Genomic DNA, 13,755 nt, shown 5'->3' with positions numbered 1-13,755 from the left:
GGCGTTTGCCGCCATTATCGCGTTGGGCACAAGCAATCCTGATCAGATTAACTGGTCTGACGCTACCAATATAAAGTAATTTACAGTATTCGCACAAAACCATGCAGCCAATCGATTCTCGCTAGTTTTCTATTGTCCTTTTACCCAAAAAAAGCTTAAATTAATTGGGCAATAGGAAAAGAATTTCATGTCGGCTTCTTCTTGCTTGTTCTCGACAGTTGTGACAATGGTTTCGAGAGAATGGAAACGATGAAAATTGGAAGATAGAAGGAAGCGAGATGTTTTTTTCCTTCTGCTACTGATTAAAGAATCTAGAAAGAATGCACATGAGATATTTACAGCGAATCCGCACACTTCTAATAACCAATACAGTTACTCCCTGAAAGGCGATAACAAAAATAACATAGGCCCCAGAAGGAATGGCCACCACGTTCATATATATTTTCCTGTTCACGTGATGAAGATGAAGTGAAAAGAATGAATATGACATCCTTTTTCAGGATGTTATCGTAGGCAAGTGAAGTGATGGAAGGCGGCTAGGGAACCCCGGTGATTAGGTCGGTGGATCAATGTCGGTTCAAATCTTGTAATCCAGGAGCTAAATTTGCGGACTTGCTACTAATTGTGAAAAAGATCAAAGCGAAGCCAGAAATTTAAGTAAAAGACGCTGGTACCTTAAATTAAATTTTAAACTTTAAGGGGTACTTAGATGTTAAAAAAAAGCTTAAACTTTAAGGAGCACTAAGATGTTAAAAAAAAGTTTAAACTTTAAGGAGCACTACGATGTGAAAAATGAGAAATCGAAGAAGTAAATTCTATGGGCTGGTGTGGCCTATTGCCCACATGGCTCTGCCGCTCTGTGTACATCATATTTGAAGTCACTTCAGTTTTTTAAAATGTAATGGCTAATTTCAACTTGTGTAGTTCGCTTATAATGAAAAACTGATTTGATTTTGACATGAGTAATAAGGACAACCATTCGATTATCACAGTACAAATTCAGGATGTTGAAGACTTTAAAATGCATGTTAGACTGTTGCATTGTGTTCCATGTAGAAAAGGAGCTGTAGCTTACCACCGAACAGTATCAGAATGCCGTCTCATATGGGCACATAAATTGGTGAAGAATGTCGTCCAGAGCGTAGATGATATTTGGTTCGTAATAGCCATGCATTTGGCAGGGGCAAAATCAGAAATTTTTTTGAAACTATAGTTTCAAAATTTTAACAGAGGTCAAAATATAATTTTTCAAATTTTTTACATTGGGATAATAGAAATTTTTTAAAAAAGGTATGCAATTTTTTTTTTCTGAAATTTTGAAGATGGGCCAAGGCCCCTGCCGCCATCTGTCTCCATCCCTGGAGTTTACCAATAATTTGACAATAGTGTGCATGTGGGATCTTTAAGACTTAAGAGCCTCATAACTCTAGTTATCAAGCTTCATAAATGGTTTCATAGGGAACTCTGCTGGACGGCCAATAGTGTAGTCAAAGGTGGAGTTAGAAAATATATTGTAGGGAGATGACGAGGAGACGATTTATATTTCTCAAAACTTTGATTACATGGGTCAAAGTGCATTATTTGAAATCTTATGGGGGCCAAACGAAAACTTTTTAAAATTATAACTTTTAAAATTTTTGTTTTTTCCAAAAATTGAGGGTGGGCCATGGCTTGGATCTTGTTAACCAAATGCCTAAGAAGTAGTTCAACTTTCGGAGTCTTTTATTTGCCAAAACATCCATTGATAAGTTGCTTCAAAGATGCTATTCTCTCATAATCATCACCCAATCATGTCATTTACCTAGACAATTACAAAAAAACTTTCCAATGTCATTAATTTTGAAAAGAGAAAATAAACTTTGGATTGCGTGAACATCAATTTTTCTATAAGCTAAGGAAGTTTAGAAATTTAATAGATTGGCTATTGCTTCAGGTCACAAATTGACTTATTAATTTGGGCCGCACAGTACATCTTACCCTTCTTGAGAGAAACAAGATTACTAGTCTTTGAGGATCGCCATGGAGGCACTGTTACAATTACTTGAAAAAAGGGTGCCATTCATTTTGAAGGTAACATTTCAATCCACTCCTTTTGTTTGGGTATATCCATTAGCAATCAACCGTACTTCATAATTTTCTATATATGGACTCATGTCATTAAACTTGGTTTTAGGCACACATTACAACTAATTGGTTATTTTCTAAGTGATAGTTTAGTGAGGATCTGTAAGTTGTTTTCCTTCAAGTACCCAAACTTCGGCTTCTATAGCATTTTGCCCAGCTACAGCTTCCATAGACTGGTGGAATTGAGTTGTTCATGATTTTAAAATATATTAGCAGGAAAAGTCTAATGGATCAAGGAAAAACTGCCTTTAATATAGGATGCCACATGGTATAACACTATCAAACAGTGCCTGGGACTTGAAAGCACACAACATCATAAAGCGTTATTCATGGTCCTTGAGTCAACTAGGATGTTACTGACTATGACAAGAATGGGGTGGTCGGGTTCCAAGATAGGAGTTGGTTTTGATGGATGTGAATTGGAAGAGGAGGATCCAATCAGGCAATTTTAGGGTTGCAAACTGTTATGAAATTCATTCATGTGTTGATCATGGATGATCAGTAAGGGTAGATTGACGTTGAGAGTGCCTAGGGTCTCACTAATCTAAAGGAGGCCATTTAGATTCATAAAATTGTATATCCCCTTTGATTAAATTCTTGTCATTTTGAAGTTCATAACGCTGCTTGATCATAAAGATAGCCTAGAAAGATACATTACGCTCGCCTCTAATTAGTTCGAAAAAGGCACACTCAATGGTGATGTTCCCATGACACATAAAATGATTGGAACTCCAGAATCCTGACGCTTGGGTGGGGTAATTCGTGCTATAGCAGCAAAGTCACCTGTTTGATTAATGCATGGGTCATTGGTTCGAAAAAACAATTAAATAACTCAAACCAAGCTCTAGCTAGAGATTTCCTTGTGAAAAGATAGTTTAGGATTCATAAGACTGCACCACATTATTGCATCTCTCCTAATTAGTTGCAACGAGAGAAGCAGGTTTAAAGGGTTTTTGAATTGATCTGCCGAGAAAAGCCATCTGCCTTTTAGCAGCCAGAGCGAGAGCTATGCATGCAACGGCAGAGCCGGGATTTTTCTTGGCTGAAAGACACTCGAGGCATGTACCCACCTTTGGTATGAACATTTTTATATAATTTTTGAGTCATCCCTGCATACTCATGGCTAGTTTGACCGAATCTAGTTATGCACGTTGTGCTGGTGCACAAAATTTCATGCATTAATATGATTAATGATGAAAATATTCCATTTAAATAAGAAAAAGAAACTTTTTGTCAAGATAAAAGGAGAAGTTAAAAAAAAAGAAAAGAATTAAAAGAACTTTTTTAATTCGAACCGTGCCAATTGGTCCCTTCGGCAACCATGACCCTGCTTAACGGTTGGCCCTGATACATCTCAAAAGGGCTGATTGGTTTAAAAGGAAAGGAAACCATGAATTCTGGAGGAGGGAGGGAAACACGTTGTTTTTCCTTTTTCAATTGAAAAAATATAGAAAGCGCACATGAGATGCCTACAATGGATCAGCATTACACCCAGTAGTTTATTTGACGACAAGTTAGCATTAATTACAACAATAAATTAAACTATATAATAGGAAACGCCAACTCATTCCTGTTTTCCCATTCACTTGCTAAAGCACCTCAAACCAATATTCTGACGTATATGGTGACGATTGTGATGGCATTTTCATATTAAAAAAAGGTGATGATAGCCTTTGGATAACCATGGAGGGTACTGTCACACAGCCAAATAACAAAGTAAATATAAACAGCTAGCAAACCCTATAAATAAGCCATTAAATATTGGAGGATGGAAGGAAAAAGGTTGTCTGTCTCCCATATTATAATTAACATATGAATTACGGACACCATCTCTCTTTCGTTATTTGTGCTCCTTCAAATAATGGGTATGAAAATGTCTCTTCAGACACGGAAGGGCTGATAGCATCAAAATCACATACATGGCAAGCGTCTGTCTAAGATTTGGCAAAGCAGGAATGGTTGTTGATCTCTATTCTGGTTTATTTTATTGTTATAACATCGACTATAAATGTTTGTTAATGACTTGTATTGAGATCCATTGTAAATATCTGATTGCCAATCACCTGTATTGGAGATCCATTGCGCTCTCTCTCTCTCTCTCTCTATATATATATATATATATATATATATATATATATAGAGAGAGAGAGAGAGAGAGAGAGAGAGAAGCAAGCACAAAAGAAAAAGAGATTGTGAGAAATCAGTGGCAGCACTTTCTCACTCTCCGTGTGTGTGTTTTTGTGGGCATCCATTATGTCCTCTATATATGCCCTTCAGGTGTTCCTTTTAGGTTTCTTGTTGGAGTTTTTCGTTTGGACTGTGTCCCAGTTTCTTGTTGGGCTCTTTAATGGGGTTTCTCGATGGGTTTGGGTTCCTCCGTTGTGGTTGTTGCCAATCCCAGGGTTCAGCCATGTTGGCTCATGTTATTGGGCCATTGTTGTCAGGGGGTTTTGCCGGTCGCCCTAATTGTTGTATGGTTTCAGTTAATGGCCTCTGTTGATGGATCTCTGTACTGTGCTGCTGCGAGGTTCTGCTAATGGAATATTGAGGGGTTCTGTTGTGGGTCATCAATGTTGAGGGTCCTGCTGTTACTTGTTGTTGTGCCACTGCTGCTGAGAGGTTTTATTTCTGTTTGTTGTTGGGTCACTGGGACAACAACTCACCATGCAGCTCATCTTGTGTCAACTTCCCAAAGAAGATAACACCTGCCCACAATCATAGCAGCTTACCATAAATGAAGGTTGGAAAGAAAATATAGCATGATAAGCTAAGCTCGGATAGAAGCCAACGACTGATCACAACTCCCCATATATGAATTATGGAAAGAAGGTAACGCATGATCAAGAAATGGATTGACACCACACGCTGCCACGCAACTACAAATCAGGAACAAGGTTGTGGCATTGAATCCATGCAGAAATTATTGTGAAAGAAAACCCTTTAAATAAGGCTGAAGTGTTAAAGGAAATCCTTGAAGTCAAAGAGAAGAGATAATGGCTAAAATATAGCAAATGGTTATGAGTCTTCGGTTGTGATCAAATATACACAAACACAGAAAATCTTTTGCAATCTAGTATGGATATTAGGATATCCTTTAATGTTGTTACCATAATTATCTCATTTGTAAACTATATATATAGAGCTATAAACCATTGAGAAATATATCTTCTGACCTGAGTTATTCTTTTATGGTATCAGATCCCTCTTCTTTTAGAGGACTAATAGCATCGTCTTTCTCCTCTGTCCTTGTTACTCAATGGAATTAGACTTGGGCATCGGGCCGGCCCGACCTGATAAGATCCGGCCCGAGTAGCCCGGCCCGTTAACTGGCGGCAAATCTCCACTTCTTCGTTCGTCCTGTCTCTGTTGATCTTTCTTTTCTGCTTTCTGCTTTTGTTTCTCTCCTTTTTCTGTCTCTGTCTCCCCTCTCGGTTTTGATCATGCCTATGTTGAGAGGGTTCGAGTCCTCGTCTGGGATCTCGGGTAACAATTACGGCGTGTACACCGGAATCATGGGGTCGCTCGCGAGAAGCAACAACGGAGGGGCCGCAACGAGGGTCCAGTACCGACCCCATGATTAGGGTTCCGACTGGTCCTTGGTTCTGCCCTAGCTGCTCTAGCCAGAAAACTTCACGAGGTAATTGCGAAACCCTCTTTGCAGATGATTTAAGGCTTCTTTTCTGCTATTTCCTAATAGATGGTATTCTGATCTGGCTTCCCTGTTGATGTCGCGTAGTCTTACGGCTTAGTCAAACGAAAAGAATCAATTTCTTCCGCATACAGAAACCAGATAACCAAGTCGAGAAATTTTCAATCGGTATGCCTTCTGTCTTCGTTCCTCCTATCTCTTATCCCGTGAATAAATCTAAAGGACGGTACTCTTCTGCATGTGTTATTTACTGGCATTGAATTGAAATTGTGGTCTCAGTAGATGCTCGGAAACGGAGGAGGCGATCAGGGCAATTGGTGACTTCAAAGAAGAAGAGGAGATTGCTGCCATTTGTTTCGAGTGTGGAACCAGAGAGAAGATTGGAACAGATGCATTCGCTTGCTGTAGGTTTGAAGGCATTGAAGATGCAATTCTACGATGACCTGACCTATGTACCTGGAATGGCTCCCAGGTCGGCCAATGCAACGAAATTGGAGAAGGGTGGAATGCAGGTGCTTATATTTTCTTGTTTTCTTTTAAGATTGATGTTGCTTTTCCACAGACGTTTGATATCTGCTGGATGACGACGGCGACGGCGGTGTTGGGCTGTTGGCCACGATGATGGAGGTCTTGAGTCGGAGATCCTCGATGGCAGCAATGATTGGAAGGAAACGATGCACTCTCCTCTTGCTCCTCGTCCCCATCGCCGCCTCCGGCCTTCTCTCCTTCTCCTCCCTCTGCTTGCTCGTTGACGTCGACCTACCTAACGGGGGCCTTCTCTCCTTCTCCTCCCTCTGCTTGCTCGTTGACGTCGACCTACCTAACGGGCCGGCCTGGCTTAGAAAGTGATAACCAGGCCCGGCTTGTTAAGATATTGGGCCGGGCCAGGCTCACTAAAGTTGAGCCGGATAGAAAAAAAGTGCGACCCGGACCCGGCCCATACCAGGCTGGGCTGGGCCGGCCCGGCGGCGGCCCGGCCCGACGCCCAGGCCTAAATGGAATGCCATCAGCACTTTAGTATCTGTTAATTTCAATGGAAATAACTATCTTCATTGGAGAAGTCAGATGGAACCAGTGATGGAATCTCAAGGTCTTCTTGAATATGTGAATGGAACTATCTTGGCTCCATTAGAAACTATCTCCACCAATGGAAAAACTAATCACAATCCCGAGTATAAGCAACGACGCAAATCTGATCGTCTTTCTCTCAGCTGGATAAAAGCTACAGTGAATGACTTTGCTCATGGTCAAATTGTTCGAGCGTCATCAGCAAGAGAATATTGGACTACTTTGGAAAAAGCGTATGGCTCCTAGTCTCCACTGCGAGTCATGCTTCTCAAAAAGGAACTGCATTTTATAAGAAAGGGGTCTATGAGTATGAGGACATATCTAGAGAAAATCAGATTGTTGGCAGACACGTTATCTGTTGTAGATCAACAAACAACCGATAGTGATCTTGTAGAAATCACTATGAACAACCTTCCAGGAAAACATGAAAGCTTCATAACTCTTCTTACTGGTGAAACCCACCACTCAACAATCACCTTCGTAGAGCTGGTTGATCTTCTTAATCAAGAAAAAAGACTTGATTTACTCAAGTCTCCTTTGCTTGAAAGAGATATCTCAAAATATAACACAGTTGGTGAACCACACTGCATTCAATGCCTTCCACAACCGAGGAAGAGGGTGTGGATTTTATCACTGTTATGGTGGCAGCTGTATTGAAGGTCGGTTATAAGGACACAGACAAGAACAACAAGCTCAAAATCAAGGTCAATGTAACACCAACAATCAGTCCCAATGCAACTATGATTCTACAAAAGGCTATCAAAAAAATCCTATTATATGTCATTATTGTGGCAAAAAGGGACATTCTGCTAGATCATGCTATGTTATTCCTCAGGTGTTCTCTGCTATGAACACTAAAAAAACTGCAGAAGAATATACAATGCCAATGATAACATGATGAAAAATAAAAGAACACATGCTGGATCGAGTGGCATTATGATCGGTAATGGCTCTTATCTGTCTATTTGTCATAAAGGAGACTTATCTATTAATATGGAAGGAAATCTTTTATGCTCAAGAACTCATTACATGTTCCTAAAATCACTCATAATTTATTATTTGTGGGAAAGTTTACATCTGATAATAGTTGCATTTTTGAGTTCTTATCCCATGAATTTATTATAAAGGATCTGCAGACGATGAAGGTACTACTTCGGGGGCAAGCAGCCTAATGGACTATATCTGATCTTTGCATCAAGAGAAGACACAAGTAGAGGAGCAACAACGTTCAGTAGTTGGTTTCCATTAAGTTCTAATTCTGTGAATTTTTCTTTGTGGCCTACGCGATTAGGCCATAAAAGTAAAACCATTGTTAACTTTCTCAATTCGCATAACATTGTTTCAATAAAATGTTCTAAAGGTTCTAGATTGTGTGAATCATGCCTCATTGGAAAATCTCACAAACAGCCTTTCCCTACTTTTAAATTTCATGCTATTCATCCATTACAAATCTTGCATATAGATGTTTGGGGACTAGCTCCTGTGGAGGGTAGAGACGAATTTAGATATTTTATGCTCATTGTGGATAACTTTCTCGTTACTCCTGAATTTTTCCATTAAAGGCCAAATCTGAGGTTGCTGAATGCTTCAAAAAATTCAGATTACTTGTGAAGAAGCAACTAGGATATTACATATCTACTATCCAATCAGATAATGGAGGAGAGTTTTGTAATAATGAGCTGCAACAGTTTTGTGAGGTGAATGGCATTTTACATCGTTTTCCATGTCCATATATCCCTGAGTAGAATGCAATAGTCGAGCGCAAGAACAAACATGTTGTACAAACTGCTCTCAGTATGATGCATGATGCAAGATTAAAATATTCTTTTTGGGTTGATGCTTGTAGAACAAGCATATACATTATTAATCGGCTTCTGACTATTAAGTTAGATCGTCAATCTCATTTTCAAAAATTGTTTGGACAGCCACCAGACTATGATCATCTTCTATTTTTTGGATCAAAATGTTATCCCCTTCTTACCCCCACCAATTTCTCAAAATTTCAACCCAAGACTGTTAAATGCATCTTTCTTGGATATGTGAGTAGACAAAAAGGTTATTTGTGCTTTGATGAAAGTTTGAACAAAGAATTATTGTGACTCGTCATGTAACATTTGATGAGACACCCTTTGAATATCCTTCTTCTCATGAGGTCTCGCTATCCAAAGATGATATAGAAAAGAAAATTCAATTCTGGTATCAAGTAGCAAAATGTATTGACGATGATCATATTGACAACCTGCCTCCTCAAGGTATCGTTCTACCTAATGTCAACATTACTTCTCCAGTTCTGCAGGATCAAGATCTCAACATCATTACTCCAGCCCCTCAACCAACTTTACTATCTTTCGATGCGGGAGCAATATCTCCAATTGGTCAAGATCTTGCAGATTCCATTATTGACGATCATGAACCATCGTTATCACAAGCATCTATACATGAGACAAACTGTAACAAAGAGATTGATCTACCTATCTCTAGACCATCTTACCATACTCACCCAATGAAAACTCGGTCAATGACTGGGTCATTAACTCCCAAGGCGCTTATTGGAGCAGTCGAATTCAAGATACCCATGACTTGGAAAGAAGCTTCCACCAACAAACTATGGAAACAAGCAATGCTGAAGGAATTCACTGTGCTTCAACAAAATCAAACGTGGCACTTAGTTCCACCCCTACCAGAATACAATGTCATCAGCTCTAAATGGGTTTATAAACTCAAACGCAATGGCAATGGGTCCATCGCTCGATATAAAACATGACTGGTTGCTCGAGGATTCTTACAAGAAGCTGGCATCAATTATCAAGAAACTTTTAGTCCCACAGTTAAACCCACGACAATCAGGGTCCTTCTTACCATGGCTATGCAATTTGGATGGGATCTACATCAACTAGACTTTGACAATGTATTTTTAAATGGCTATCTTGATGAGAACGTCTACATGGCCTAGCCTAATGGTTTCGTTGATCCTCAACATCCCACCTATGTTTGCAAACTTGACAAATCACTCTATAGCCTCAAATAGGCACCAAGAGCATGGTATTCTCGACTCACTTGTTATTTACAAAATCTGGGATTCCATATTTCTTGATTCGACCCTTCTCTCTTCATCTACACTAAAGGAGAAGTAAAATTATTTTTGTTAATCTATGTTGATGATCTCATCACTACTGGGTCCTCTTTCACTTGTATTTCCAAAATAATTCAGCAGCTTGGGCAAGAATTTTTGTCAAGGATTTAGGACAATTATCCTATTTTCTTAGAATTGAAGTCACTCAAAAGGCAAATGTTTTATATCTATGTCAACAACAATATATCAAAAATATTATCCCCCAAGCAAACATGAGTACATCCAAAGCATCTCTTTCTCCAATGAGCCCAACTAACACTGAAAAACAGGATGATCAATTATTTCATGATTCATCTCTCTATCGCAGCATAGTTGGGCCCCTGTAATATGCTACTCGTACACGACCCAACATTGCATTTGTTGTCAATAGAGTGTGCCAATTCATGCATATACCTTTGGCTGGTCATTGGACTATGGTGAAGCGAATCCACTGTCTAAATGGAACCGGTCACTATTCTCATAAACTGGTTGTGTCTCCATCATTGCAGCTTAGCATCTTCGCTATGTTGATTGAGCTGAAAGTTTAGAGGATCGAGAATCAAATGGGGGATTTGTTACATTTTTAGGTAATAATGTTGTGTCTTGGGCTTCTAGAAAACAATGCATTGTTGCTTGTTCCAGCACGAAGGTTGAATTACAAGTCCCTCGCGTGTGCTGCTGTAGAAGTGTGATGGCTAAAATCTCTCCTTCAGGAACTAAGAGAAAAGGTGATTCAGCCACCTATACTATGGTGTGATAATCTTGGAGCATTATACCTTGCAAGTAACCCTGTATTTCATGCACACACCAAACACATTGAAGACTACTTCCATTTTGTATGGGATCATGTTAGCAAGAGTCACATTCAAATAAAATTCATTTGGACGAATGGACAACTAGCCGATGGCTTCACAAAGGCAATCTACTCTAATCTTTTCAGAAATTTCAGAACCAAGTCAAATGTTGTGGAGCCCCCATTCAGCTTGAGGCAGCGTGTTAAGGAAATCCCTGAAGTCAAGAAAAAGAGATAATGACTAAAATATAGCAAATGGTTATGAGTCTTCGGTTGTGATCAGATATACAGAAACAGAAAATCTTCTGCAATCTCGTATTGATATCCTTTAACGTTATTACCATAGTTATCTCATTTGTAAACTTTATGTAGAGTTGTAAACCATCGTGAAATATAACTTCTTAAGAAGAATAAAATATTTTCTGAGTTATTCTTTTATGAAGGAAATTCAAAAATTAATTATTGTAACTGACCTATCTTGAATCAACAGAACTAAATCCCTCAACACTAGGTTCTTAAACAAGGAGAAGAAAGTAGACACAACAAAAAATTTATTTCATCAGCTATGGTCCTCCCCCATGGTTTGAACTACAGCCAATGCATTTGTTAATCATCCCCAAACTGACTCGGTCTTTAGGTCGCCTGACGTACCCACCCGTCGTTATGTGTTTTCTCCCATTTATATGTTTAATTTCTCCCATGAGGTTCCTCTTTGTCAAACACTTGTTCTTGTCCCACAAGGAAGCAATGTCAGGGTATCGTCCTCAAAATCATCAATTTCTCAAGGTCTCAGGATTTCATTCATCTAAATATGTGCTCCTTTAATGTTTCTAGGGTGTTGATTTCTTAAGAATGCAGGGTTGGAATTCTTTGATTGTCAATGTTTACAAAATATATATATATATTAGTTTAAATACAATGATCATATGATAAGAAGGATCGAGGGAAGTGGTCTGGTATTTGCTGATCAACTGCTTTAGGATTTGAGCTAATCATCTTCAAAACCCTAGCTCTCATGGTGATTTATGTTGAAGCCTGAAGGATTGAGTTCTGAAAATACAACAAGGATTTCTCTGATTACGTTGACATTGTTTATGTGGCCACCATGGTGCATTGAAATTCATAGGAGAAGTGCATGATTTTCTACAGCTAAACTTACTCTTCCGGTTTCTGCTGTTACAGAGCCAGCTTGAGAGGTGAAATGGCAGCAGTAAATGTTGTGAAACCTGACATCAGATTAATGAAGAATTGTGAGACATTCAAGATGACGACCCAACACCCCCATCAAAGCTGTCATGTGTGGCAAGTCCAGGTGGCTAATCTCTCTCTCGAGCTATCTCTTTCTATATATATATATATATATATATATATATATATGGTTTTATATATTTGATTGTTGCATACATTAGACGAGATCTACTTGTTAATGTGCTGGTTGTTTTAGTTAGATTTGGTTCGATTTTATGTAGCATTTAATTTATTTTCCAATTCCCAGAGAATAATATTTGTTACCATGCTTAATTCTTTTCAATTTAAGGACTAACTAATGTAAAACAGTTTTAGGGCTGTTCTTCATATTTTAGTTTCTAGGTTGGATTAGAGGTTAGCTTGTTTGTGCTTGTTCTTGAAATTTCATCACAGCTTTTCGTAATTAGTAACAAAATATTTGGGTTATCCCTCACGCAAAAGCTGTGTTACTAATTAGCATGTAGGGAAGCACTTACTAGTGAATCTGTACGCGGAAACTACGTTACTATTTTTTCTTATTTTCTCTTAGCAAGCAGCTCACCAAATCGGTTTCCACCGATTTTTAGATACAATCTCCAGGGAAGAGGCCCCTTTTATTGTTGAAAAAAAGAACTAAAACAATGAGAAATATCATTCACCCATCCTTGGGTAGTTATGCCGTTGAACTGCTGGTCCATGGGTCGCTTGAGGTAGATGTTGCATCTCTGGAGTATGGCTGTAGCATCACAAAGATGAAGTTGAATCGTCTTATAGATGTAGATGCCACATTCCTGTAGCCTTTAGGCACCAAACGAAGCTTTTAACAACAAGTATCTCATGCAACCAAACAAAAAAAATCAATTGGAGTCAATTCAAATTGCAAGGGAGGAAGAATGTAGAATGAAGTTTAATATGCTTGCATTGAAATCAAATTCACAGGTCAATGAGGAATAATGGTCCCAATATTAATGAAAGCCAATAGATGCCCAATGTATCGTTCATCTTCTCTTTAGCATGAAATTATTCCTGAAAATGCTAGTGGTAAAAGGCTTCCACTAGAACTGCTCATGATAAAGTTTCATTAGAAGGCGGCCATGATTTCAACTTGAAAACAAATGGAGAATTAACGAATTCAGATACAACATTTTCATGCATGCCAAACATCTAGCTGAGTGGAAATGTCAATGCCAGAGATAGAGGAAGCATGTTGTTTAGCGGCTAAAATTCCTTCATCTCTATTATAATATAAAACCACCAACTGATAGCTGAATAGATATTCAATTAACAGATTCTCAAGGGAACAAATAACACTTGAGAAGTCATTGAAAAGAGACAAAGCATGTTGCTTTTGGCCATCACCAAGATGAACACGATGATAAAGGGACAAAGAAGGGAAGGGGATCCACAAAATTTCAAACTGGCAGTGATCTTGAAACCCTTCAGAATTCATTATAGAATACTTACTGATTGAAATACCATTCAAATTTTAATATAGCAGGTGGTCTTTATTACTACTTCAGAACCAAAGATGAAACTTTTGCATGCCTCCTAGATCCCAGCTTTCCATTCTCTATACGTTTTTTCTGCCCTTTGCCACACTAGGGAATGTGATCAGTCACAAAGATAAGGATGCATTTTCTAATTTTTCATGTTGTGCTCCAGTTATAGAGTTTATGAGAGAGAGATTTCATAGGCTCTGCCTTTTTTTTTTTCGAAAGGCCTATTCCATTTGATAATATATTTTGAAAACAAAATTATTTCCCATTGAGATTCAAGTTCAAA

The 13,755-nt window shown here is 38.6% G+C and overlaps 1 protein-coding gene across 6 annotated transcripts; it reads left to right on the top strand.

The window, feature by feature from the left end:
- Window positions 1-4,175: 4,175 nt before the first annotated feature.
- On the top strand, window positions 4,176-12,059 carry LOC116266578 (probable Histone-lysine N-methyltransferase ATXR5). Of its 6 annotated transcripts, none has more exons than XR_004175406.2 (4): window positions 4,176-5,761; window positions 5,861-5,941; window positions 6,056-7,784; window positions 7,969-8,204. XR_004175406.2 is itself a non-coding variant. In XM_031647838.2 (4 exons), the coding sequence occupies exons 1-4, from the start codon at window positions 5,698-5,700 to the stop codon at window positions 11,944-11,946; spliced, it is 396 nt and encodes a 131-aa protein (XP_031503698.1). In that variant the 5' UTR covers window positions 4,176-5,697; the 3' UTR covers window positions 11,947-12,059. The 6 variants fall into 6 exon arrangements, 4 of the variants coding, with proteins under 4 accessions (XP_031503698.1, XP_031503699.1, XP_031503697.1 ...); XM_031647838.2 differs by lacking the exon at window positions 7,969-8,204 and adding an exon at window positions 11,929-12,059 and having other exon boundaries at window positions 6,053-6,285; XM_031647839.2 differs by having other exon boundaries at window positions 6,053-6,245; window positions 6,336-8,204.
- Window positions 12,060-13,755: the final 1,696 nt, after the last annotated feature.

This window comes from Nymphaea colorata, chromosome 13, assembly GCF_008831285.2.
Source record: "Nymphaea colorata isolate Beijing-Zhang1983 chromosome 13, ASM883128v2, whole genome shotgun sequence".
NCBI classification, from domain to species: domain Eukaryota; kingdom Viridiplantae; phylum Streptophyta; class Magnoliopsida; order Nymphaeales; family Nymphaeaceae; genus Nymphaea; species Nymphaea colorata.
Note: the sequence above shows the minus strand (reverse complement) of the source record. Positions and strands in the feature narration are given on the sequence as shown.